The sequence below is a fragment of the Rhinolophus sinicus genome, chromosome 14 (assembly GCF_057876585.1).
Source record: "Rhinolophus sinicus isolate RSI-liver-muscle chromosome 14, RSI-T2T, whole genome shotgun sequence".
Taxonomy (NCBI): domain Eukaryota; kingdom Metazoa; phylum Chordata; class Mammalia; order Chiroptera; family Rhinolophidae; genus Rhinolophus; species Rhinolophus sinicus.
The window spans coordinates 140,944,573-140,969,999 of NC_142514.1; the positions used below are offsets into that span (position 1 = coordinate 140,944,573).

At 52.0% G+C, this 25,427-nt stretch overlaps 1 protein-coding gene across 7 annotated transcripts in view; it reads left to right on the forward strand.

The window, feature by feature from the left end:
* ARAP1 (ArfGAP with RhoGAP domain, ankyrin repeat and PH domain 1) overlaps positions 1–25,427 on the forward strand; it is a 59,890-nt gene that overhangs the window by 6,098 nt on the left and 28,365 nt on the right. For 2 of the 7 annotated variants that reach the window (XM_019744346.3, XM_088791586.1), the window contains 2 exons: positions 9,950–10,030; positions 14,927–15,464. In XM_019744346.3, the coding sequence (XP_019599905.3) occupies positions 9,950–10,030; positions 14,927–15,464 (619 nt within the window). Of the gene's footprint in view, positions 1–1,972; positions 2,086–5,597; positions 5,636–9,949; positions 10,031–14,926; positions 15,465–18,538; positions 18,608–18,769; positions 19,095–25,427 lie in introns of those variants that run through there. The other 5 variants (XM_074335820.2, XM_074335819.2, XM_019744350.3 and 2 more) reach the window with 5 other exon arrangements.

Consider the following 25,427-nt stretch of genomic DNA (forward strand, 5'->3'; position numbering starts at 1 on the left):
AGGGAGCGCCTTCCTGTTTCACATGCCTCTGGGGGCACTGTGCCTGTCTGTGTGCACATCTCTGTCTTCTGGGGCCCAGACATGTCCTTAGAGGTCCTGTGCTTTTGCCTGTGTGCGGGTGTGATCAGCATTCAGTGTCCCCATGGGTTAGGGTCGGAGATGCCCGGCTCTGCACCTCTGGATGTGTGAGCTGAGTGAAGCTTTCACCCACTTGAGTGGGGCCCTTCGTCCACGCAGGCTGCTTTCTGGGTCTGCAGCTAAAATGCAGCAGTTCCCAAAGGCTGCCCTAGCCTGGTGGGGCAGCCTGACGGCAGGGTTGGGGACTGAGCTGTGACAAATGACAACAGGACAGCTATGGGGTGGAGTCTCTCTTGCTTGGTGAAAGGGTGCCAGAGCCTCAGCTAAAGGCCTACCTCTCCCCTTAGGTCTATTCTTCCTCCTTCTATCTCCTCAGCTTTAAAGATGGACGCGCTAAGCCTCGCTAAGCCTAGGGAAGCCGAAGATCCAGGGAGTATCTTGTGGGTCTAGTGGTTCTTTTCCAGAACATGAACCAGGACACTCATCTTCCGCTACTGCCTGTGACCTAAAAACCCACATTTCTTAGTGCAGGACCAGCTTAGCTCACTTGGAGGACAGGGGTTGTTCCAGGATCTCTGAGGTCGCCTGAGGGAGCTCCTCTTCCCAGTTCTTTCAAGGAACAGGCTATTGGAAGGGGGCGGGGGCCTCAGGCTGGGGGTATGGCTGGGTGGTCCTGGTTAGGTTCTTGTCCCTCTCTGGGGCTCACTTTCCCCTCCCAGAAGTGGGGAAGGTTGGACCAGGTAGTTCCTAAAGGCCTAAGGAGCAGGTGGTCCCAGCCAGAGGGAATAGTACAAGCAAAGTCCTGGAGGTGAAGTGTCAGGCACTGGGGTTGCGGGGAATGAGACCGGAGAGGAAGAGTAAATGGCAGGAACCAGAAGGTGGAGGCTTTTGAACTTCACTGGAAAATGGGGAGCCCTGGAGGTGGTAGGCAGGCGTGTACCTGTGTGGAGAGGGGGCGGGGGTGGTTGGTCTCAGAGACTCCTGGGTGTCTGGGTAGCTCTGACCTGCTCCAAGGAATAGTTGAGGGGTGGGCAGCACAAAAGGGTCTGAGAATCAGCACTTTCCTATGTGCATAAGGGCGCCCCCACCCCGGCAGTATTTAACGGCTGGCCTAGCAGGAAGTGGCTGGGACAGCCTAAGAGGTGGAAAGAAGGGTCAGTCCCCGCCACAGAGGGTACTCCTTAGAGTCTCAGTGTCGAATTTTCTACTCCTAGACCTCTGGCCTGAACCTTGACAGCTGCCTTGTCCAACCAACCATCTCACGCCCTACCCATGTCACAGGCCCCTGTCCCGAGCTCCTGACCAGGTTGAGCCAGGTTTTTGTAGATTTCCGTTCATTCATTCCCCCAGTGGCCGTACACTTCTAGCTACTGGGAATAGAGCTATGAATGAGACAGTGTCCTGGTCCTCAGTTGAGACTAACAATGAACAATAAATGTATAACACAGTGTCTAATAGTGATAAGTGGGATGCTAGAAAATGACACAGGGTCAGGAAATAAGGACTGATAGGGGTACTTTTTTTAGGTAGAGTGGTCAGGGAAGGAAGGCCTTGAGTTTGAGCAGGTGCTGGGAAAGCACAGGAGTGAAGCATGTAGATAGATGCCTGGAATTGTCTTCCAGGTAGAGGGAGCTCCAGTGCCCAGCCCTGAGGTGGAGCACATGGAGAGGGGTTGGAATAACAGTAAGGAGTAAGGAGGCGAGAGGGGGCAACACACAGGCCTGATGAGCCTTGTGCTGGCTTTGGCTTTTCCTCTAGGGAGGTGGGAAGTCACAGATTGGAGATCTGTTTTGAAGGCATACGTTTATTCCTCACAAGCCTGCACAAGGTGGACCTGTCACAATCCCCATTGTACGGATGATGAAACTGAGACTCAGAGAAGTTACGTGAATTCCCACGTCTCCCAGCAGTAGGAACTTGTGTCTGCCTGCCTACCTTCCTGCCGCCCTGTGCTCGGTCCCCGAAGCATCTGCTGCCCGCCCTTCACGGCTTCCTGTTGTCTGGACAGTAAGTGCGAGTGTCTTAGCACGGCCTTGAAGGCCCTTCTCAGCCCGCGCTCATTCTTCCTCTCCTGCCTCACCTCCCTGCCCCCTGCTTGTCTCCACACTGTCCCCTCTGAGGAGATGGAGTGGAAGGAGGGGCCCAGGCAGCCCTTGGTCCAGATTCTGGCTCCTCTGTGATCCTGGGCAAATTACTCAACCTCTCTGAGGCTTAGTTTCTTCCTCATCTGTAAAGTGGGCTAAAGCCATCCACTTTCTAGATTGTCCATGTAACATGTTTAGCACAATGCTTGGTAAATGGTAAGTACTCCATAACCACGACCTTTTGTTGTTTTTAGCAGAATGATTGTATCAGATAAGTGGGTTAGAACGTTCCCTGTGAGTTGGCGAGGAGAGGACGAGTCAGGAATCTTTCCTGTCTGTTGTCTGATTACATAGTGGAGGAGGCTGAGGTCACACACCCAATTGGAGGCCAGAGCCCATGGGGCTGGTCCCCCATCTCCCTTTGTCCTTTCTAGCCCCTGCCCCACCCATCTGGTTACCACCCCAGTGACACAGGCTGCTTCCCCTTTCAGATGCCAGCAGCACGGGGCCGCTGATCTGGCTTCTCCATTCCAGGGGCCACGTAAGGAGAGGGCAGAGTCAGGTCTCTGTTCTCCTGGGCTGGTAGTTCTGGGGTGTAGAGTTGTCCGCCGAGTCTCTCCTCCTCGGTGGGCAGGCATGTCAGGTTCCCTGTCAGCTCAGAGAGGATGGAGTCCCACAGCCTTCCCTTCCCCTCCCCCCTCAGGTCCAGGGCCGGCCCTCAGCTCTGGTGTGTGGTGAGGGTGACTCTGGTTATGTCCACTCCTGTTGCCTGTGAGTCTGTGTCAGCCTGTGCACTCCCACCCCCCTTGTGGTTGGTCCTGTTTCTTCCTGTTTCTGCCTTATTTACAGTGTTAAGAGTCCCCCCCCCACATCCTCAGTGGGGCCAGTGGTCACAGAGGAGGATCTCCCGGAGTCACCCTGGAGCACCTCAGGCCTTCCCCTGGGCCGGCATCTTTGGTCCGGGGAGGTGCTCCCTGCCCTGCGTGAAGTCCCCAGCCCAGTCGGGTATGCCTGGACTGAAGGGCAGGGAGCCAGGCAGAGCCTAGGGTACCCCTGGTGGGAGTGCCCCAGGTCTCCACAGGTGCTATGGGGCTGGCCGGGTCACCTTTGAGGTGGGGGGGGCCTGAACGAGGCCAGAAAAGTGAAGGATTGGGGGAGTAGGGAAGATGGATGTGGGTCGGGGCTGCGGGGTTCGGGTTTGGGTTAGGAGCTCTGCCTTGTGGTGGGTTATACCCTGGCTGCAGGCGGGGAAAGGGCAGGAGGCAGGGAGAAAGGCCCAGGGGTCCGGGCTGGCTGGGGAGGCCTAGGGTGGAGGGGGCAGTGGGGATGCAGAGGAGGCGATGTGTGTCAAAAACGTGGTAATGAGACAGGTACGGGGACGGGGAGGGAATGGTCCAGAGGGATCCATTCATAGGTGGGGGGGGGTCCAGAGGGATCCATTCGTGGGTGGGGGTGTCACTTGGTAGGGCTGAGGGGGATTCGTGTGTCATAGACTTTTTGACAAGGCTTAAAAACCAAACCATTTAACTTTCAACTTCCTTTATTTGCAAGTGAGGCAGTCAGGCATTCGCACTCATCTTCACATCTTACTCCCCATCTGACCCTTTCCTGGGTGAGGCTTGGGCATGAGGAGCCCCTGCATAAGGTGTGGGGAATGTGGGTGAGGGTCAGGGCTAGGGTGGGGTCAGACACTGTCTAGAGGGCAAACCACAGAGACCCCTGGAGTCGCATGTTTACTGATGGGCCTCAGTCCATTTCCCATTTGAAAGTCCGTGGGCTGCACTCTGCTGCTGGCCTCCAGTCCCCAGTGAGGTGACCTTATTTGATAAGCTATGTCTTCCACCCTGGAGGGGATAAATTGGTGGGGGGAGAGAGTGAGCTTTGCGTCTGTTTCTTATTCTCTAGTCCAGGTAGCCTAGGAAATCAGCAGTTTCGTTTATGGTAGTTCTGTTAGTCGTCTATCCGTTATCTTTAAAATAAAAAAGCTCCTTTATAATGATGGTTTTGGGAAACAAGCTGGAACAAACTCAATTCTAATAGTCTTAAAATACTTTTATCATTTTCCTCCTAATTATAAAAGTGATACACAACTGTAAAAACTTGAAACAGTATAGACATGAAGGTTATAGAAAATAAGTGATAGTATTTTAAGATTGGGTTGGGATTAAGGCCAGGCCTTAAACTGAGGTCTTAAATTGGGGTGTCCACAGTCGCTTAGTCTTTGATGTCTCTTGGTCATTAGTAAAACTGGGTTTACTGCCCCAAAGAGGTTGTTAAAATACCTTGCCTGTCCTTAGGTTCGCTGTACGTGGATAGGCATATTGTGTACCGCCTATGGGTACCTGGTAGGTGAAGGGAGGGGGAGAGTCCAGTCTTTCCTCTTTGCTGCGCTACAAGCCCTGCTGTGGGGCTACTGAGGGAAGAGGCATTTTTCTGATTTGCTCAAAGACCCTGTCTAGGTTGGAGGTAGCCCTGCTTTCCCAGAGGAGGGGAGCTGGTGAAATCACTGCAGGATGGGGAGTGTGTGGTACCCAGGGCCACCCAGGAAGGGGTCCAGGGGGCAGTGGGGTATCCAGCCTGGAGCCTGGCAGGGGGACGTGGCTGGAAGAAGGGTGTGGTAGTCATTGGTTCCTGAGGTAACTGAGAACCCCAGGGGGTCCAGACTAGAGCCAGGCTAAGAGACCAGCAGCAAGGGCCCTTCTTGCCTGGACTGGCTGACGCCTTGGGACTAGGAACAGGAAATGTCCATCTTAACAGCAGAGGAGTGAGCCGATGACCTGTGTGGCCTCTAGTACACACATGCTGACGTGTCACAGTCCTCTGGATAACAGCACTTCTTTGTGGGGTGAAACTGAGCCTCAGGATGTGGCATGACTTGCCCAGGGCTCCGGCAAGAAGTGGTGGAGCCGGGACTGGAACCCGGACTTGCTACCCGTTCTGCAGGCAGGGGGCTCTGGCCTGGCGCCTGGGGACTTGCCAGTGGTCCCCAGCTCCCCCCTAGGTGACAGAGGCGGTTCTGTATGCACCCAGGCCTGGAGGCCCCCCACGCAGTCCTTGAGGGCTGCTCCTTGACAGCTCCTGTCACTCCTGGGACCCCAGAGGGCAGGCCACACCACAGATGGGATGAGGCTGAAATTTGGTGCCAGGGTGAGTAACAGGGTAGAGATTCAGGGCTGGGCTAGGGCAGGGGACCCAAGTGTGCCTCCTTGGGGCCAGTATGCAGTGGTCACTACACACTGTCCCTGAGAGACAGAAAATAGGCTTCTTGACCCAGGGCTCAGTCAGCTGTCCACCCGAGGGCCGAACCTGTTGCCTTGCCTGGCGGGGTTGGAGGGAGCCGCTTCTGCACCCTCCGGGCTGGGAGCCCAGCCCCCACCTAGTTCCTCATATCTAAGGGAAGTGTCTCCAAGGCCTCTTGCCTGCATTAGCAGTCCTGAGAACGCTCTGCAGACCGAGGGTGGCCCTGCCCATAGGTATTCCCTGGTGACTGGGCTGAGGGGAGGGCATGGGATAGGGTGTAGGGGAGGTATTGGGCATCATGGGCTCTGGGCTGGTTGTACACAGTTGAGTTGGTAGGGAGTACAAGGACTGAAGGCTGTGTGTGGTGGGGCAGCTTGCTATGAGGCTCCTGGCTGGGGTGGGAGGTGTGTGTCCTGGGGGTAGTATGAGGTGTGCGTTTGTGGTATGGGTGGGGTGGGGTTTGCAGACCAGAAGTGGTCAAAGCTGGAGGTGTGGGGTTTTTTATTTCTGTTTGGGGAGCTCTGAGGGGTTTCCTGAGGTCTGGATGCTGGGGTGGAGGGGTCGTGCAGGAGAGGAGGAGGGGTGGACAAGCTCAGGCCTCAGGTCTGGACCCCTGGGCCTTCCGCTCCCTGCACTGCTGGGCCTTCCCTTGAACCAAAAGCACAGCTGTGTGTAGAGGGGAATCTGAGGGTGCAGCTGGGGAAGGATCTGGGCTGCGGGGACTTGGGCGCTGAGTGTGCAAGGAGTTAGGATGTTTGAGGCTGTGCTGCCACAGGCCTGACTCATTCATGCAAATCAGAATGCAATGGACGCTCACACCCACTCAGTCAGCAGGCTCTGCGGCACCCAGGGAGGGTCCCCGAATCTCTCCTGGTGTCACTACTGTCCTTTCCCGTTACTGCCCCACTGAAATCTGTCTCTGCATCTGCCTGGTCCGAGCCCACCCCTGGGCCTTGCACACTCAGTTCCCTTTGCCTGGAAGGGCAGGAAGGCCCAGCTCAGGAGAGCTCCCTGGAAGCCTGGCCGACTCCACCACACAGAAGCAGCCACAGCCGCTGAAGGTCCTGTCGCAGGTGACCTGGGCAAGTTTCCACCTCACACAGCCTCTGTGAAGTGCGGTTAAGATGTCAGGTCTTGGGATTGTGATGAGGAACCTAAGATGAAGGTGGAGTCCTGGAACGGGCTGGGCACACAGTCAGCGCTAGAAACTGTAGTGTGCCTGTCCCCGAGGAGGCCGTGGGCCACCGTCCCCTGCACTGTCAGAAGTGGTGTCCTCGTCAGGAGTGGGCAGGGATGGCACGAGGGAGATGCTGGGCAGGGACAGAGAAAGTGTTTGAAACTCTGCCCTCGGGGGTCCTTAGACCACAGAAGGGGGAAAGCTTTGACTCCAGCAAGAGGGACTCAGGCCAGAACCGAAAAAGAACTGGCTGGCAAGGATTCGAGATGCTAGCTGACTCTCACTTACCTTTGTACTGAGACTGCGTGCCCTTATGAATCCAGCCGGTCCGGAGCTCTACTGTAGAGGGCGGGGTGGGGGGGCAAGAAGGGATGTGGACTCACATGATACCCCAGGCTAGGTTGGAGGTTGGGTGGAGATGGACCCCCACGAATGAAGCAACCAGAGACAGAGCAGAAGCAGTGCTGAGCTGCATGGCTTAAGCCGAAGGGGGCAGTCAGGGAGGACTCTCTGGAGAAGGTGTTCTGGAATCAGTACCTGAAGGTAGGAGGATGTGGTTCATTTACTCATTGTCAGCAATTTCGGGGGCTCCCATGTGCCAAACTGGTGCTTGGTGCAAAAAAAGTGAAATGGAGGGAGTTGTGGGCCAGCCCAGCCTGGCTGGGGCTTGGGGTATGTTACGGGCAACTTGAGCAAGTCACTTCCTCCCTGTGGGTGTTTGTTTCTTCATCTGTAAACGTAGGGCTGGAGCAGGTCAAATGACAGGCGGAGCAGCTGGACTTGAGGGCGCTGGGAACCACAGAAGGGCTCCGAGCAGGGTTGGGACTGGGGTCGGCACAGCAGAGAGGTGCTGGAGGGAGGCAGGGGAGAAGCAGAGGCAGGGTGGGCTGGTGCGGTGTTGCAGCCTGAGCTGGGTCCTTTGGGTGGGGGAGGAGGAGAACCCTGTGGCAATGCTATCACAACGGGATGACACTGCCCTCTGCCCAGTCCCTGCTTCCCTGGGGATAGAGAGACTCACTGATGTGTCATAGAAGCTGAAGGGCTTAAACCTCCATACTGCTAACCAAATTTTAGATGTACTAACTCTTTGGGCAAAAATCCTAAACTATATCAATAGAAGAGTGACTAAAACAATACAAGAATACATGCATACTAAGAAAATAAACAGTTGGAAAAAAAAAATAAAAACCTCCATACTGGGGATCAGGATTACAGTGGTGCAAGTGAGACACTTGCCTCAGGCACAAAATATGGGGCTGGGGCTGCAAAAAGCTCAGTAATCAAGATAAATAATAATTTTAAAAAATCAATATTAATAAAAAGTCCAAGGTAAATAAAACATCCAAATTTTAAATAAAGAAGTTTAATATTACCAATTATTTCTTTTCCTCAGACTCTAGAATAGCTCAGCAGGGCACTACTCTAAACTTCTTTTTTCAAGGAGCTGCCACCTCCAAGAAGCTTTCCCTGACCATGGGCCTGAGGAGGGCCATGTGGGCTGTTTTCGCTGGCTGGGTGGTATCTGACCCCCTCTAGCAGGTCCAGGTCTAAGGTCCGGCTCGTGCTTCCAGTGCCTTGAATGGGGCTGTCCTCGAGGGTTTCCAGTGCAGAATCCCCAAGTCTGACCTTGGCCTAAAGCCTTTAGTGCAGGATTGGGAACTTGAGAGAGGCCCAGGATAGAACTGGGCCCTTTGCAGGGACAGAAGTGGTTTCCTGTGTTCCAGCCCTGGTCATTCCCACAGGGTGGGGTCATCATCAGTCAATTCATGTTGAACCTTTAGAACAGGGCTCAGCCTGTAGCACGGGCTCCGTGTTCATTGTCACTTTTGAGAGTCAGTGAGCAGAGTGGTTTTAAGAGTCTAGAACTGCACTGTCTGATAGAAATACAATGCATGCCACAAGTGCGAATTTAAAATGTTCTAGTACACATGCACAAAAAACAGATGAAATTAATTTTAATAATGTTACCCACATATCCGAAATGTTATAATTCCATTATGTAATAAACAGAAAAAATGGGGATATTTTATATTCTTGTTTTTTGTACTAAGTCTTCAAAATCCAGTGTGTACTTTTATACCTCACACTTCATGTTGTTCCCACATCTTGAGTGTCCATTAGCCATATGTGGCTACTAGTGGTTACTGTATTGGACAAAACAAGTCTATACGATATTCAAGCTGCCCCTTCCTAGCTGTGTGACTTTGGGCAACTTATTTTAACTCTCTGTGCCTCAGCTTCTTCATCTTAAAGTACGAGGTATGTACCTCATAGAGTGGCTGTAAGGATTAAGTAAGTTAATAAAAAGAGCTTAGGTACCTGGCATATTGTAAGGACTATTTCTGTTGTCTGTTACTCTTTTTTTAAAATCGTCATTTGTCTAGCACTGCCATTTTTTGCCAACTCTTTCTGAAGTACTAATTACGTAAAATTTATTTTTAACATAATTCACTTTTGAAACATTTTAGCCCCATGCTAAGAAATAATTGTGGAATCTACTTGAGATAAATACCTAACTAGTAAATTGAAAATGTTCACGAAAATCCCTAATGCCATCATGCAGAGTTCAGCCGTTTGCCGTTGACCCTGCCCTAGTGTCAGGAAAGGTGGCTCTGGCTCTGCCCAGGATCTGCCCGTTGCACCCCCAACCCCCAAATCAGAGTTTGAGCCATCCCTCCCCTCAGGGATGCCCGGGCCATCCAACCTTGCCCGTGGTCTGTCCACAGGGTTGGCTGGTTCTTTCTTCTCCTGGCTGGAAACACCTCTTTTTGCCCCCAGCCATGTTTAGGAGCAGGTGTCTGGGGTCTCGTGCCCCTGCCCCTGCCCTCATCCCACCCCATGGCTCCCAGGCTTAGAGAGGGTCCTGTTTCCCTGGGTCTCTCCAGGGTCCCCACCTCTCTCTGACAGACTCTGTGTTGTGGGGGGCACTGCCTCAGTCATGGAGCTGCCTCTGCCCATCCTCCATGTCTTCCCTGGGGACAGTCCAGCCTCCTGGTCAGGACAATAGTCTGTACCACAGCCTGCTCCCTATACGTCCCAGCCATTGGTCCTGGGAGAGGGTCAGAGAATGAGGAGTCCCGACTCCCCTTTAACACCTGTGTGACCTCTACCTCTGGGCAGGCCTGTCTGTCTGCCACCTCACCCCCACTGGAAGGCTCTGGCTTCCATTCGGATCCCTGAACCCTTCCCTCCTCTTCCTTCTCTTCCTCTACCATTTTCCCCATCTCTTGCTTTCTTCCCTTTCTCCTTTTTCCCATCCTTCTTCCCTCCATCCTCTTTTCCATCTCTCCTCCTTCCTCCTCCTCTTAGCATCCCTCCATTCCAAGTGGCCTTGTCTCATGGACTTTCTCCTCCACTCCTGTCCTTGCAGCTTCCACCTCAGGCCAAGATGAGGAGCTGTTCAGAGTAGCGGCTGCCTCTGGGAGGACCGGCATCCTGGGCAGCCCAGCAGGTGAGTAAGAAGCTGGGAAGGGGGAGAGGCTGGGTGTGGCAGGCTAAGTCCCAACATTGTGGTGGGGGCAGGAGCCTTCATGGAGGTGAGACCTGAGGTCCCATTTTCTATTTTGAAAACTGAGATTGAGAGGCAGAGAGAGGGTAAAGCCCAGAGACCATGCAAAGAGCCTCCCAGGGGAACTTAGATGGGTAGGACCTGGCAGGGACCAGTGGGTTGAAGTGTGTGTGTGGGGGGGGGGGGGGTGGGGTGGGTGTATCTGCTTACTTGATTGTCTTCTGTGCCTGGTCATTTACCATCTCTTTCTCATTCTTAGATGATCACGTTATCTTTTAAACTGTATTTATATTTTTGAGAATGGTACAAAATTAAAAAGATACAGAGGGTATAGTGAAAGGTAACCTTTCCTTTCTTGTCCTCCTAGCTGCCAGTTTTCCTCCCTAAAGGCAGTTTCTTATAAATCCATCATAGGTATTCTCTGTATATGTGTGCTATATGTATATGCATGTTTTCTTTTTAAATTAAATTTATCGAGGTAACATTGGTTAGTAATACTATATAAATTTCAGATGTACAACATTATATTTTGACTCTATTGCATGCTTGCCACCTAAAGTCTAGCTGCTTTCCTTCACCATTTGCGTTTATTCGACCCTCTGTACCCACTTCGCTCTCCCCCCACCCCTTTTCCCCTCTGGTGATAACCATTCTGCTGTCTGTTTCCTTGAGTTTTGTTTGTTTTGTTAGTTTGTTTACTTTTATATTCCACGTATGAGTGAAATTGTATGATTATTTGTCCTTTTTTTTGTCTGACTTACTGCACTTAGCATAATACTCTCAAGATCCATCCATGTTGTTGCAAATGGCAATATTTCATGGTTTTTTTATGGCTGAGTAGTATTCCATTGTGTGTCTTCTTTATCTATTCATCGTTGATGGCCGTTTAAGTCATTTCCATGTCTTGGCCATTGTAAACACACTGTAATGAACAGCAGGGTACATATATCTTTACGGATAAGTGTTTTCATATTTTTGGGGGGTAAATACCCAGAAAAGGATCATATGGTAATTCTATTCTTAGTTTTTTGAGCAGCCTCCATACTGTTTTTCACACCTTTTGTCCCCAACCTCTCTTAATGCTTATCTCTTATCTTTTTAGTAATTGCCATTCTGATCTCATTGTGGTTTTGATTTGCATTTCCCTGATAGCTAGTGATACTGAACATCTGCTCATACACGTTTTCTTTTTCTTTAACCCAGATGTCTACATCACAAAACACTATTCTGCACCTTGCTTTTCCACTTCATAAATCTTTAATATCATTTTATATGAACAATAGACTCTGCCAGTGGATAATTTTAGTTGGGATTGTGCTAATTATAGCTTCACTCTGGAAGAACTGATGACTTTATAATGTCGAGAGCCAGCTTATCTAAGATATCTAATGTATTTCGGTTTGTGTCTTCCTTTGGGTCCCTCAGGAACCTTGAAAAAAATATTCTCATAGTTCAAAATTTAGGTGATAGAACAGATGTGGAGTGAAAAGTGTCCCCACCGGCCAGATGTGGGTTTCCAGGAAACTGATGGAACTTGATCTTAAGGCTCCTTTCAGGGCACAGGGAGGGGTCCAGGCAGTGTGTGCCCATGGTCATGTGTTTTTGTAAATTTTTACAAAAATAGGATATTCTTTTTTTATGAAGAAAATTTTAATTGAGATATAATTGACATATATTTTGATATAATTGACGTATAACATTATGTTAGTTTCAGGTGTACAACATAATGGTTCAATATTTGTATTGTGACATGATAAGTAAAATATTGTGTGCTTTTTCTTAAAGAGGGCGTCCGTGCTGTGGAAGCTTCGGGCCTGAGGAAGTCTGGTTTCGCATCTGCTCCCTCTTGTGCTCTCGGCCCTCATTTTTCTTTTTCTTTCTTTCTTTTTTTTTTAGCAAGAGAAAATAAACAAATTTAGTACATACATATGGAACCCCACATACATGACCAGCTCTAATTTTTTCTCCTCAGAGGCCGCCAGCGTCACCTTGTCGCCTATGTGTCTTTTCAGAGATACTTGATGCATTTACCGGTACTCATACTGCTCTATCATCTCCCTTTGTTCGTTCTTTTCACATTAAAGGCAGAATGATATCTATTCGGTTCTGCACCTTTCTTTAGTCCCTTAACAACGTATCTTGGAGGCCTCATATCAATATGTAATGAGTTTCCTCATTTTGTACAGCTGCTGGGTATTCTATATGACTACACTATATTTCCAATCTTTTGTTATTATACACAGCGCTATAGCCATAACTGTATAGATATGTCATTTTGGATACGTGCCAGTAAGACTGCAGGATAAGTGTCTAAGGGTGGCTGGATCAAAGGGCAGAAGCACTTGGGGGTTTCATAGCTTTTGTGGCCTTGCCCTTCCTAAAGGCAGTCTCACCTGCTGGGTGGGGGGGGGGGAATGCCTCACCCTGGCACCACTTAGTGTGGGGAGGTTTAGTTCCCTTTTCGGGTGTTTAAGAACCGTTTCTATTTCCTTTCTGTGGATTTGTCTCTTCATTTCCTTTGCCCATTTTTCTGTTGGATTATTAATCTATTTCTGAATTTTAGGTCCTTTTCAGTCTTTAGGAACATTAGCTCTATGTTGGGGATGAGTGGCAGATGTCTCCTAGTTTGTCATTTAGCGCTTGTCTTTTGCTTATGGTGTCTTTTCTCATGCAGGAACGTTTGATTTTTATATAGTTGAATATTTCAGTTCTTTCTTTATCCTTCTAGGTCTGTATCATTTCCAAAAGACTTTTGCTTTCTGAGATGATTTTAACAATCCTTTTGTGGTTCTATTTTTTTTATACTGAACTCTTTGATCCATCTGTTATTTATCCTGTTGTAAGCTCTGAGGTAAAGGTCCAACCTAGTTTGTTTCTAGACTACTCCCCAGGTGTCCCAACAACTTAATAATCCATCTAGTTTAAGTTCCTTTTGTTTACACAAAATTCTTATATGTGTTTGGGTCTATGTTTGAATTTTCTGTTTTGTTTCATTGATCTGTCTGGTCAAGTGCTGGTAGCATGTACAGTCATCCCTCGGTAACCATGAGGGATGAGATCCAGAACCCCCCGCAGATACCAATATCTGTGGATGCTCAAGTCTCTTATTTAAAATGGCAAACATCAATACATACAGTTTGCCCTCTGTCTCTGTGGACTCGTAACTGTGGATCAAAATACGGAGGGCCAGCTGTACTGTTTTAGTTACCATGGCTTTATATGGTTTAATATGTGGTGAGACTGATTCTCACTCTTTACCCTTCCTTTCTCTCACCCCCTGCTTCCAGAATTTTCCCGGAGCTTCCTGCTTATTTATTTTTCCACATGAACTTTCAAATCAACGTGTATAGCTGAAAAAAAAAATTCTGTGTTTGTATTTAATAGGATTGTGCATATTTATAAATTAGAGAGAATTATCTTTATGCTTTCTTCTATCCAAGAGCGTACTGTGTCTTTCCATTTGTCCAGGTCTTCTTTTTGCCTCTCTGTAACACTCCAAAATTTTCTTCTGTAGAGCTTGCCTATTTCTTATTAAGTTTATTCTTGGTGTTTCATATTTTGTGATTTTAAATGGGGTCTTTCATCTTGGTTTCTACCTGGTTATTGCTTATAAGTATTGATTTCTGTGTTATATATTTTGAACCCAACTATCTTACTAAATTCTTTTACTGTTTGTAATAGTTTCTCAGTTGAGCTTCTTGGATTTTCCAACTCAAAATTCATGTTATTGGTAACTATTAATAATAGATCGTTTATCTCCTTTCCCAATTTTTATTCCTCTTGTTTGTTTTTGTTCTTTAGAACTTTCAGAGCAATGTGAATACTAAATAATAATAATAATAATAATAGTAATAATAGTGAAATGGATATCCTTGTTTCATTCCTGACTTTAATGGAAGTTTTTCTATTAAACAAGTTTTTGGTTTAAGGAAGGATCAGTCTATTTCTATTTTAGTAAGATTTTTATTTGTTTAAGTACACTGGATATTGAGTTTTATCATATGCCTCTTTAGTATCTGTGGAGATGATCAGATGACTTTTCCCTTTTGATCTGTTAACCACCTTTTCTTTGCATCATCTGTTTCTGGACTTTTGCCAGGCCAGGAGCTCTTGAGTGCAGGGATGGGACCTGAGGCCCCATTGGCCAATGCAAGGCTATTTCGAACGAACAAATGAATGAATGGCCTTTCCTATACATTACTCCTTTCCCCCCTTGGTAGTGGGAGAGGTTACTCACTCACAGGACCCGAACCCCAGAGGCTGTGTGATGTTGGGTTGACTCCCCGCCTGGAGCATTCCATTTCCTCCATGGGCATGGAGATGGGGTGAGGTTCCGCCCCTAGACTGGGCCTGCTGGGGCCCTAACAGTGGTACCCTTCAATTCCACCCATACTCACTAAGGCCCTGGGCCTGGCCCTCAGCTGGGAACTAGTGCCTCAGAAGGAACTGAGCCCTTGCCTGGGTCTTAAACAGGGCAGTAGAGTGTATGCCAGACATAATCACTGGCCAGCCTTGCAGCCGTGGCCGAGGCTGTGGATGGGGTGAGTGGTAGTACCAACTCTGGAGGTCCTGGAGGGTCCCCTAGAGGTAACGTGAGCTGGATGCTAGGTGGCCACAGAGGTAGGGTAGGGGGTGGGGGTGGCTGGTTTCAGGCAGAGGGAAAAGCCTGTGTGTTCAGAGACCTGGCAGTACCTGGCCTTGCCTGGCACATGGCGCACAAGGGAGAAAGCTTAAGGACAGAACTTGACTCCGTGGCATGGGAGAGCCACAGAAGGGTGTTGATCGGGGAACCATGCCTGGGCATCCATGCCTCTGATCCATGCCCATCTGTTATTCCAGGTCTGGACAGAGCCCTGCTGGCAGGAGCCATGGCGGAGGCCGGGGATGGAGCACTGTCAGTGGCCGAGTGGCTGCAGGCTCTGCACCTGGAGCAGTACACTGGGCTCTTCGAGCAGCACGGACTGGTGCGGGCCACGGAGTGCCAAGGCCTCAGCGATGCCCGCCTGGTGGACATGGGCGTGCTACTCCCTGGCCACCGCCGCCGCATCCTGGCTGGACTGCTCCGTGCCCATGCACCCCCGGCCCCCGCCCCCCGCCCCACTCCAAGGCCTGTGCCCATGAAGCGTCACGTCTTCCGCTCACCACCTGCGTCTACCACTCCACCGGAGCCGCTGCCCACAGCTGGAGAGAATGAGGGGCTGCCCACTGCCCCACCCATCCCGCCCCGGAGGAGCTGCGCTCCACCTGTCTGCTTCTCCCCCCAGTCCACGGCTGCCCCAGACCCTGTGCTGCCCCCACTGCCTGCCAAGCGGCATTTGGCAGAGCTAAGTGTTCCACCCGTGCCCCCTCGCACTGGGCACCCCCGTCTGCTGGTGAGGTGCGTGGATGCTGTCCAGGGTGGGAGGGACATGGGCAGAGGATCCTAGAGCGTGGAGGGGGAGTTGGTGGCCTTTGGCACTGGAGTAAGAAAGGTACTTCAATGGAGGGAACAGCATGTGCAAAGCTCAGAGGTGGGAAGCACCTTCTGGGTCACTGTGGGCAGACAGGGTGAGGGAGGGGGAGCTTGTGGATGGTGCTGCTGGGATATTCTGTGAAAGCGAGGGGAGCAGCCAGGAAGATTTCAAGCCGATGAGCTGATGAAAGCTGAGTGTTAGAAGGATGACTTTGGCTGCTGGTGAGGTTGATGGGGAAGGAGTCTAGGAGACCAGTGAGAGGGCATAGGGCCTGGTGAGAGGCCCCCCACTCAGGCTGTGTGAGAGAAGTAAGCAGACTGGGACGATATGTTGTTTCTAGAACAGGACTTGGGGGCAGCCTCGGTGTGAGTGGAGAGGGAATGGGAAGAAGCCACAGCGGCATCCAGGTTTTCCCCACCCAAAGAGGGGCATTAAGCAAGGTGCCTTGAAGCAAGCCAGGGCTGTGGTGTTTTGAGGTCTGATTGGTGGAAGCACAAAAAGGGTTTGTGCCTTTCCTGGGTTCACACAGCTAGGGACAGTACTAGGGGTGGCCCAGGAGCCTGGCTTGCAGCCTAGATTGGCGTTTCCTGGTGCCATTTTGCCCTCTAGTGGTCATTCTCCTGAATGCAGGAGTAATTTCTATTTCCTTTAACTCCATCTTCAGGATGGAGTGCTTCTCTCTCTCTCTCTCTCTCTCTCTCTCTCTCTCTCTCTCTCTCTCTCTCTCTCTCTCTCTCTCTCTCGGCTGGGGATAGGTAAACAAGGGCACGAGGTAGGGCCCTGTTCATAGGGAGCTCACAAGGGCTGAGGAAGCAAAACCGCCAGTGGGGCAGTGGGTCTACATTCCTGCTTCGGAGGCAAGACACCTGAGGCAGGCCCAGCTAGCTGTGTGACTCCAATTAGGAGCTGCCCCTCTGGGCCTGTTTCCCCATCAGGTGCCATTCTTGTACTGCCAATTAGTTCAGGAGACTTGCTGGGTAGAACAAAGTTCCTATCCATGCCCCAGGGTACCAGCCCCCACTCTCAGAGCCTCTGTCTAAACTGAGCCACTTAACCAACCTCTGGGAGAGTCCAAGCTCCCATGGTTAGGAAGCTGGCCCCTTGTAGCTAGAGGACCCATAATTCATTCCATTCGGAGATAATGTGCAGACAGTTATTCCCTCAACTTGGGATTATTCCTTAGGGCAGAATGTGGTGGGAGGCGAGCCACCAACCCTGGTCTCCTGTGTCCTGGGGCTTTTGCCCTTTGGAATTGTGGGCACCCGGAGTCCTAGCGCCCTGGGCTTCCAGGGCCTACAAAGTCTGTAAATCCCAGTAGTAGAAAAACTCACAGCAGATGGAGCCTCATGTGCCTGTATGTGCACCAGGTGAAGGCTGGGCAGGGTGGGGGCCAGGTTGGAGCCTGACTGGCTACCCCATCCCCTCACAGCCCCTCCCTGTGACCCCCAGGCTCATGGTGCTCGATGGGAGACTGCCCAACCCGGCCTGCTACAGCCCCCGTTGCAGGAGTCCCCATTTCCTGATATGGCCTTCCTGTTCTTGCATCCTCTGGTGACAGGGATCTCATTCTCTCGATCTTAGGATCTCTTACACCAGATCATGTGGTGGCCGAGTGAGCATTTCTGCATGACTCCAGCCCATCACCAGGCTTCCTTTTGGCATGTGGGATTATCTGTTGTGTGTGCATGTGTGTATTATTGAGGTAGTGACTTCATGTGGGGGCATGCCTGGCCAGTTTGTGTGTGTGCATCTATAGGGGTGCATGTTTGTGCAAGCTGTCGGGGTAGTCGTGTCTATTTACACATCTGCACAGGTTCTAAGGGAGGCGATGTGTGATCCTACCATGTAAACGTGTGTGGGGATCTATGCCATTTCAGTGGTGGCTTGCTGTGGTGTGTGCGCGAGTTCACCAGGGCCCTGTGCACATACATGTGTGCAGGTCTGCTGGTGTGCTGGGGACTCCCAACAGTACGAATCCATTTTCGAGTGTACGTGCTGTGGGAGGTGAATTAGCTTGTGTGGTATTTTTGTACTGTCAGGTGTGAGCCAGTGTGTGTACATGTGTGTGCAGGTGATGCCAAGAAATGTCCACTGGAATGTCAGCTCCATTAGGGCCGAGAGCCTTGTTGATTTTCTTTACTGCTGAATCCCCACCATCTGGGACAGTGCCAGGTGCCCACTCGGCACTGAGAAAGTATCTGATGTGTGAGTGAAGAGATGAAGCCTGCGTAAGCTTCTGTACTGCAGGTACTGAGCACATGTGCTGCCCATGCTGACTCAGCAGCAGTGAGTACCCTCAGTGCCCACTGGACACTGAACAATAGGGTTAAAGGGTCCTGAGCTCACCACCCCAGAATCCTTCCCAACACCCAACCTGTCACCCCAGACATCTTGGAAAGGGAGAGGCCTTCAGTGGAGACAGGCAAAAAAACAGCAGAATGGGGCCCCTTCCTCCCTCCCCCAGCTAATTTGTGACGCTCAGAACTAGGTTCACCATTCTGTCTGGCCTGGGAGAACCCCACTTCACCTCCAAAGGGTCTGCACCCCCACCCTTATTGAAGCCTGTGATAGGGAACTTGCTGGCAAGTTCAGAGATGCTGAGAAATTTGCTCAGGGTCACATAGCCCAGCAGAGGGAAGCTGATGTTCAGACCCTGCTTCTGGCCTGGGCCCAGTCTACCCATCCAGGGCTCATAGGTGTGAACCTTCTGAGCCTGCTTCCTTCAGAGTGGCAGAGGGGTCATTTCTGACCTAGCGTTCCAGGGTCACTCCACAGAGCCTCTCCTGGAGATCTGGGCCTCAGTTTCCTCCTCTGATACTTGGATGCCTGGAGATACCACAGTAAGGTGGAGTATTTGCCAAGAGGAGGCAGCTGCCAGCTGGAGTCACATTGCAAGGCTTCCTACCTGTGCCCTTGACTGCCCTGCAGCCCAGCCAATCCTTGGTCTTCCTGAAGGCTGATCACTTGTTGCCAGGGCAGAACTTGCTCCCTTTAAAGAGCCTTTTTCTCTGCTTCTTGGACTTCCTCTTTCCTAGCCAGGGCCAGGGCTTTCCTGGGCGTCCACTTTGTAAGTCCCTGCAAGATGGCACTGGGGCGGCTTTTCCCATTCCAGCTGGGAGTGGTGGTGGGGGCGGGGGTGGTGGTGGCTTGGGGGCGGGGAGGAAGTGTGCCCCAGGGGATTCTGGGTGACTTTTCTGTGTTTCTCAGTCAGTGTTTTCAGGAAGTGTGTGTTGGCCAGGGCTGCAGGGGGTGGGGGAGAGCAGGAAGCCCAGAGCTGGAAGCAGATACACACATAGACTCACTCACTAACTCATTACTACTGGACAGATCCACAGTTATACATAGAAACACACACTCAGACCGGGGATCACAGACACTCAGAGACACAAATCGCAGGTGCACAGAGCCAGCCCTGGACTCACACACCCAGGGAATAGGAGCCAGGCTGTCTGCGAGACCAGCCCAGGTTGAACACGGGCTGCCGGGGAAGGCACACAGCACACTTGAGCATACGCGGGGAGTCCTCAGGCTCGGGACCTGGCAGGCATCTGAGGGTGAGCAAGGGGTGCAAGGGGCAGCCTTGGGCTGGGCTGTTGGCAGGCGCCCTGTGGTGGGGGTGGGGGAGGAGGCTCCTGCTGAGGGCCTGGGAAGGCAGGAATTCCTGTTTGTCACCCCTGGGCCGCATTTTCTGTGGTGTTCTCCTCCCCATTCCTTTTTTGCTCAGAATTTCCTCTCTTCTTTCACTTTCTCCACATTTTCTGTTTTTCTCCTGCCCTTTCCTTTTCTCTCCTTCTCTTCCCTCCCCCTGCCTTGGGTTTTCCAGTTTCCATTTCCCCTCAAGCCTCTCGCCTGGGTCCATTGGAAGCCCATGGTGCCTGTTTGCTGGGCCGCACAGACTGCTCTGGAGGATCTCTGCCCTCCGGGCACCTGGTGCTACTCTCAGTTCCCCACATGCCACTGAGGATTCTCTCAGGAGGCTTAGGTGGGCTTCTTTCAAGGTCAATTTCAAGGGTGCTGTGGCTCTGGACAGCTCCCACCCGAACCCTCTCGCCCTCCCCGCACGTCCAGGGTTATAGGTCAGACCTGCTGAGGGCTGGCTCTTGGTTGGCCTGGTTCCTCCCCTTCCTCCCAGGACTGGTAGTGTGGTGGGTGCCTACGTTCTTGGGGGGCTGGGCTGGCCTCCCCTCCCCCCAATTGCCGTGGATCTCTAATGAACTCAACAAGCCTACGCTTGGGTGACTGGGGACACAGAGATGCCTCTAACCAGGTCCTAGCTGTGTACCTGATCCTGCCCTGGTCCTTAGCTCATCTTTCCATAGGGCCCAGCAGACACCTGCACCTTCTCCTCCTGCCAGGCCAGCCCTGGGTTGGGAAGTCAAGATTAGGGGAGAGGGTCAGTACAGTGGTGAGCTCCCTGAGGTCTGAATTTCCTCCCCCTGTTACCCTCTGAAGCCAGCACAGGACCAGGCCTGGAAAGTGCATGGAGCTGCCAGGCCTCTGCCTCCTCCTGCCCATGACAGCAAGGCTGGCCTGTGAGGAAGTTCACTGTAAGCCTGGTGGTAGCTGTTCCATGAAAGGCCCAAAAGGCTGTGTGTGCTTAGAGGAGGGAGCAACTGGGTGGGCTTCCTGGAGGAGGAGGCGTGTCCTGAGCAGAGTGGAGTTGACGATCCAGGTCACTGTGGGGATGGAATGGAAAAAGGCCCCCAGCAGAGTGCTTGGCACATAGTGAGTACTTAGCAAGTGGTAACTCTAGTTCCAGGGAGAAATTGTGAGAGCTGGGTGAAGCCTTAATTGTGAAGGTGGATGCCAGGTTAATGAGGCACTGCTCTGTGGAGCGGGAGAGGAGCTGCTGACCTCCAGGGATGAGGATGTGAGTGGGGTGGTGATCATTCAGTCATTCAGCACACTCACTGAAGCCCCGTCTGTGTTGGGTGATGCCATGACACGGGCAGGGATTGGCCTGAGGGGGCTCACAGCATGTGCAAAAGATGAGGGGCATGCTGCAGGTATCACATCTAAGCAAGTCAAGTGCCAGGAAGGGTTCTCTATGCTGTGGCCTGGGCAGAAATAAACAGAACAGAATCGGGCTGGAGGGGCTGACCTTTGGGTCTCATGATGGAGAAGGAAGGACAGTGGCAGCTGTGGAGGAAGCAGCATAGGACCGAGGCCCAGGCCTTGCATAGCCAGGGCACAAATGAGGAAGTAGGCAGCTGGGAAGGCTTTCTTATGGCAAGGGGAGGTCGGGGTGGAAGACAGCTGTTTCCAGATCACTGGGCCTGACCGTACCTCTTGACCCTCCTGGTGAGAGTCCAGGAGTTGGGTTGGCCTGGGTCCCTCCAAGGCCTGTGTGACACTTTAGAGGGAAGGTCCTGACTCCAGGACAGGGTGTAGCCCTGGGTCCTTGGTCCTCTGTCAGTTCAGTGAAACAAACATTGATAGACAAAACTATACTGAGTAATCAGAAGTGTGGAGGCTGGAGGGACCTCAAGGGGAGACCCCAGCCCAGCTTGGAGCCTGAGGGGAGACACAAAGTGGAGGTGGAGGATGTATAGTCTGGATCTCTTGAAGGAGGAGTAGGCGGTATCTACACAGGGGAGGGTGTTCCAGGTGGAGGAAACAGCATATGCAAAGGCCTGGAAGTATGCATTTATGGAATGCAGTTCAGTGTAGGACGGCTGGCATGTGAGTGGGGGACGCATTCAAGGCAGCCTGAGATGGTAAGACTGCCCCACTCTGGGGCCTACCTGCCCTAGTTCCCTTTGCCAGAGATTGATGTGGTCAGAGATATGAAGGGAGAATCAAGGGCCACTCTGGAGGAGGAGGCTAAGGCGCAGGTTCCTGTCCCAGCCTGTGGGGTCTGCGCCTCCTTAGCCACAGCTGTGGCAAGAAGAGAAGGTGGTGCTGGTGACATGTGGGAGGGGCTCTCCTTACTGAATGATCAGCAAGCTTGGACGCACATCAGAGAGGGAATTGCAGCTCAAAGATGAAGTGACCTGCTTTGTGAGGTCACACACTGATGAGTGGTTGAGCTGGAATTCCAGCTCAGGCCTGCCTGGCTCCAAGTCTGTCTTAACTAGAGTAGCCACACATCTCATTTTGCCTGGGACAGGCCTTTTACACCTCTCCGCCTGCCATTGTTATTACTGGTGCCTCTTAACTCTCAGAAATGTTCTAGTTTATACATTAATTATCTGATCCCCCTACTCTTACCCATTCTGGTTTGGGACCCTCACATGTCCCCCAACCCCTAGGTATAAGGTTGGCTGTGTATTTTCCCTAATCTAGTAAGACAAACCTTAGCTGGGGGCCCAGGCTGGGGTGGATCAGCCCCTGCCCTTGCCAGGAGTGTCTGGTCGTGCTATGGGCATAGTGGGGAAAGTGGATGGGTCCACGTGTCACTTGGATAGAAGAGAAAGCGGCTGAAGGAGCAGGGGAGCCAGGGATGGGGGCAGGGGGAGAACAGCTAGGCATCTAGGCATCTTGGAGGCTGCCTAGAGGCCAGGCCCATTGATCTATGTTTTGAGGTACAGATGGGCTTTGCATGGGCCGAGGTGATAGGGCAGTGATGGTGAGGAAGAAGCCTTGAGCAAAGGCACGAGCTCAGGGTTGGGACCGATCTGGTCTGTGGGTCAGAGCTCAATGGGAAACATCCTCAGCTGCAGATTGGAGCTGGGGCTGCTCTTAGGGGTGCAGGCACGGAGTAGGCAGAACTCCAGCTGGGGTGAAGGCAGTGTGTGGTCTCTGTCCCTTCCCCTGGGGTTTTCCCACATGTATGCCTTCCTGATGCCACTTCTCCTTTCCTGGACTCAGCCTTGACTCAGCATTGTCTTGGTCCCCTGTGGAGGCAGGCAGGGGTCAGCCAGGAGGCGTCCTGGAGGAGGTGGCTAAATGAGGTCTGGAGGTCCACGAGGAGCCTCCTTAACCCCATCTTCCTGGCACATAGTTCTTTCCCTGCGAAGGCTCTGCTGGGAGAGGAGCCCTTTGCGTTTGTTCCGCTCTCTCTTCTTGCCATGACCACAGTGGCTGTCAGAGCAGTGATCTCATACCTTCTGGGACCGAACGTCAGCTCCAGAGCTGCCCAGATCCTGAGTTGCGGTGCGGTGTGAGGACGCTGGCCTCAGAGAAGGCTTCAGATCCAGGCTGTGCCCTCATTTGCCCCTGGTGGTTGAGTTTGCAGGCTATGGTGTTAGATGACCTGGGTGCGCATCCCAGCTGTGGAGTGAAGGGCAAGTTACTTCGTGTTTCTGCCTCAGTTTCTTCATCTGTAAAGTAAGGAGAACAGTGGGGCATACTTTTTAGAGCCGTTGTGGTGAGTAAATGAATGACTCCATGTAAAGCACTTAGGAGACGGCTGGGAATACATACACACGTATAATTAATAAGAATTAATTAATCCAGGTCTTCATTTATTTACTAATCCCCGCTGAGTGCTAGGCGCTCCGCACTGAACAAGGTAGTACGGCGCTTGCCTCAGGGAGCCACACGCTAGGGAGGCCTCAGGCGGGCAGACCCCTCACAGATGATCAGGACAGTGAGGAGGGAGGACGGGGGCTGCTGGGCTCCGAGGATGTTGCCACCACCACCTTTCCCTCGGTGCTGGCACTCAGGGAGCCAGGCCCACTCAGCCCTCTTGGCTGGGCGGAGCCTGTGCCCACCTCCCCTGGGCCCGTCTCACTGGTTCTGGCTCAGTAGTTTAGAGTTATGCTCTCAGCTGATCAGGCTGGGCCCTCAGGGGCCCTTTCTTGTTGTTTGGGAGCCTGTGTGTGATAGATTGTTTTGTCTGTCAAGAGGTCTCCAAGGACGTTGCATCTGACCAGTTGGGGGTCAGTAACCCAGGCCATGCCCTTGGGCCCGTGGGCACTCACTCAGTGTCCTGCTCATCATTCATCCCTTCATTTGCTTTCTACCCAACCCTCACGGCCACCCATGTCCGTCCATCCATCTACCCAACCACTCACCCATCCGTCTGTCTGTCTGCCGATCCACCGAGCACCTATTCAGCATGCTCTTGCTGCTAACTCAACCAGGCCCTGTATTGGGGCTGTGGGGATAGAGAGTCAAGTCCAATGCTGCCCTGTCCTGAAGATCAAGCGAGGGAGACAGCCTGGTGCAGTGCCCAGCAGGGGGTCTCCTTAGGTCCAGCTAAATGTTCATGCCCCCGAGACTACCACAGGCCCACTTGGCATCAGATTCCCTGAGGAGTGCATAGGGGGAGAACAAGCCACTGGGGCCGTGGCAGGTGTTCTCTGATGTGGGGTCCTTATAACGGTCAATGCGACTGTCTACACACCTGTCCAAGATCCATTCTCTGTGGCCCTCCAGGGGACAGCTCGGGGGACTGAGACTGGCAGCAGAAAGGTGTGAGAGCTACCTTGGCTTAGAAATTGTTGTCCGAAGGGGCCAATATGTCTTCTAAAAACCCTGCATGGGATGTGCCCAGCTACAAGCCACCTCTCAGAGGGAAGCCCAAAGCTCTGGCTTCTCCACCAGGTCGAGAGACCACTTAAACAGTTTCTTCCAGTCCAGGCGCAGTTTCTTATTCAGGCCATTTTTGTTAAAGGCAGTGTTGCCTAGGAAGAAACATGGCTGACGTACCGCCTTTAGCAGGTTTCTAGGGGAACTGAGTGCGGAAGCTAGCTGAAGCTCCGATTCGCACACAGAAAAGGAAAGAGTTTTGTTCATTCTTGCCCACACATGGAGAAGAGACAGTTGGAGTACAGGTGACATGGAAGTAGCCACGTGTCTAAGAAGCACATAGACTTAGAGGCAGGGGTCAGGTCCTAGCTTAGATCCTAGCTTAGATGCTGGCACAATACCTGGCACAAAGGAGGGAGGTACTTAAACATGTTTATATGAGATAATTTGTCTAAAGTTCATGACAGAAAGGAACGTGGGAAGGGACTGAGGCAGCACGAAGGAGGGATCAGGAAAGACTGTTAGAGAAGGGTGGCTTGGGTTTGGAATTAAAGGATAAGTCGGTGTACCCCAGTCAGAGACCAGGGAAAAGAGCACTCCTGGAGGAGGCAGCCGCGGAAGCAAAGGCCTGGCGTCATGATCATGCCCCAGCCCTTCCTCGCTTTTGCGGTACTCACGCACTGCCAGTCACTGCCAAGAACATTGGGCAATAGACAGGCTGAGAAAAGCGATGCAAAAAATGACCCACCCACTCTAGTATTCCTCCTTGGCCCCCTGCTGGACACTGGCAGAGCCTACTTATGGTGCCAGGCCTCCAGGTCTCCAGCTGTACCTCGTTCCAGCTGGTGGTCCCTGTGCATCCTGTGTGCTGGCACACGACACACCTTGTCTTGGTTAGTCCCCCAACCAGCATAACAGGTTGGTGATAGAATACCCATTCTACAGAAGAGGAAACCGAGGCTCAGAGAGGCTAGGTGCTTACTCCAGGACACATAGGAGCTAAGACTGAGGCAAGGTTCAAATCCACGTCTCGGGTGCCAAAGCCCTTTGGGTGACTTTTCAGCCTGTAGGGAACAGTGTGATCTGTGCTGAGACAGACAGACCAGAGCACGTGGCTGTGGGAGATCAGAAGGCCCCAGACCTGGCCTTGCAGAGGCAGGGAATGGTTCTGGGGGAGTGACAGCAGAGGTGAAGAGCTGGTGTGCAAGAGGAGTGTGGTGGGATGAGGTGCATTTGAGAGATCTGAGGGCACCACGGGGATGGTGAATATCCATATTTGGGACAAGAGAGAAGGTAGTCCTGAGCTAGAGCCATGACTCAAGGCTTCAGGACCTAGTTTCTGACGCTCTGATCTGTGTCCTTGGCTGTGATGCCCATTTCATTTTTGCCCCATCCATTCGCCAACAAGCACCTTCTTATCCATAAAAGCTCAGCTCAAGCCTCACCTCCTCCAGCCTTCCCTAACCATCCAA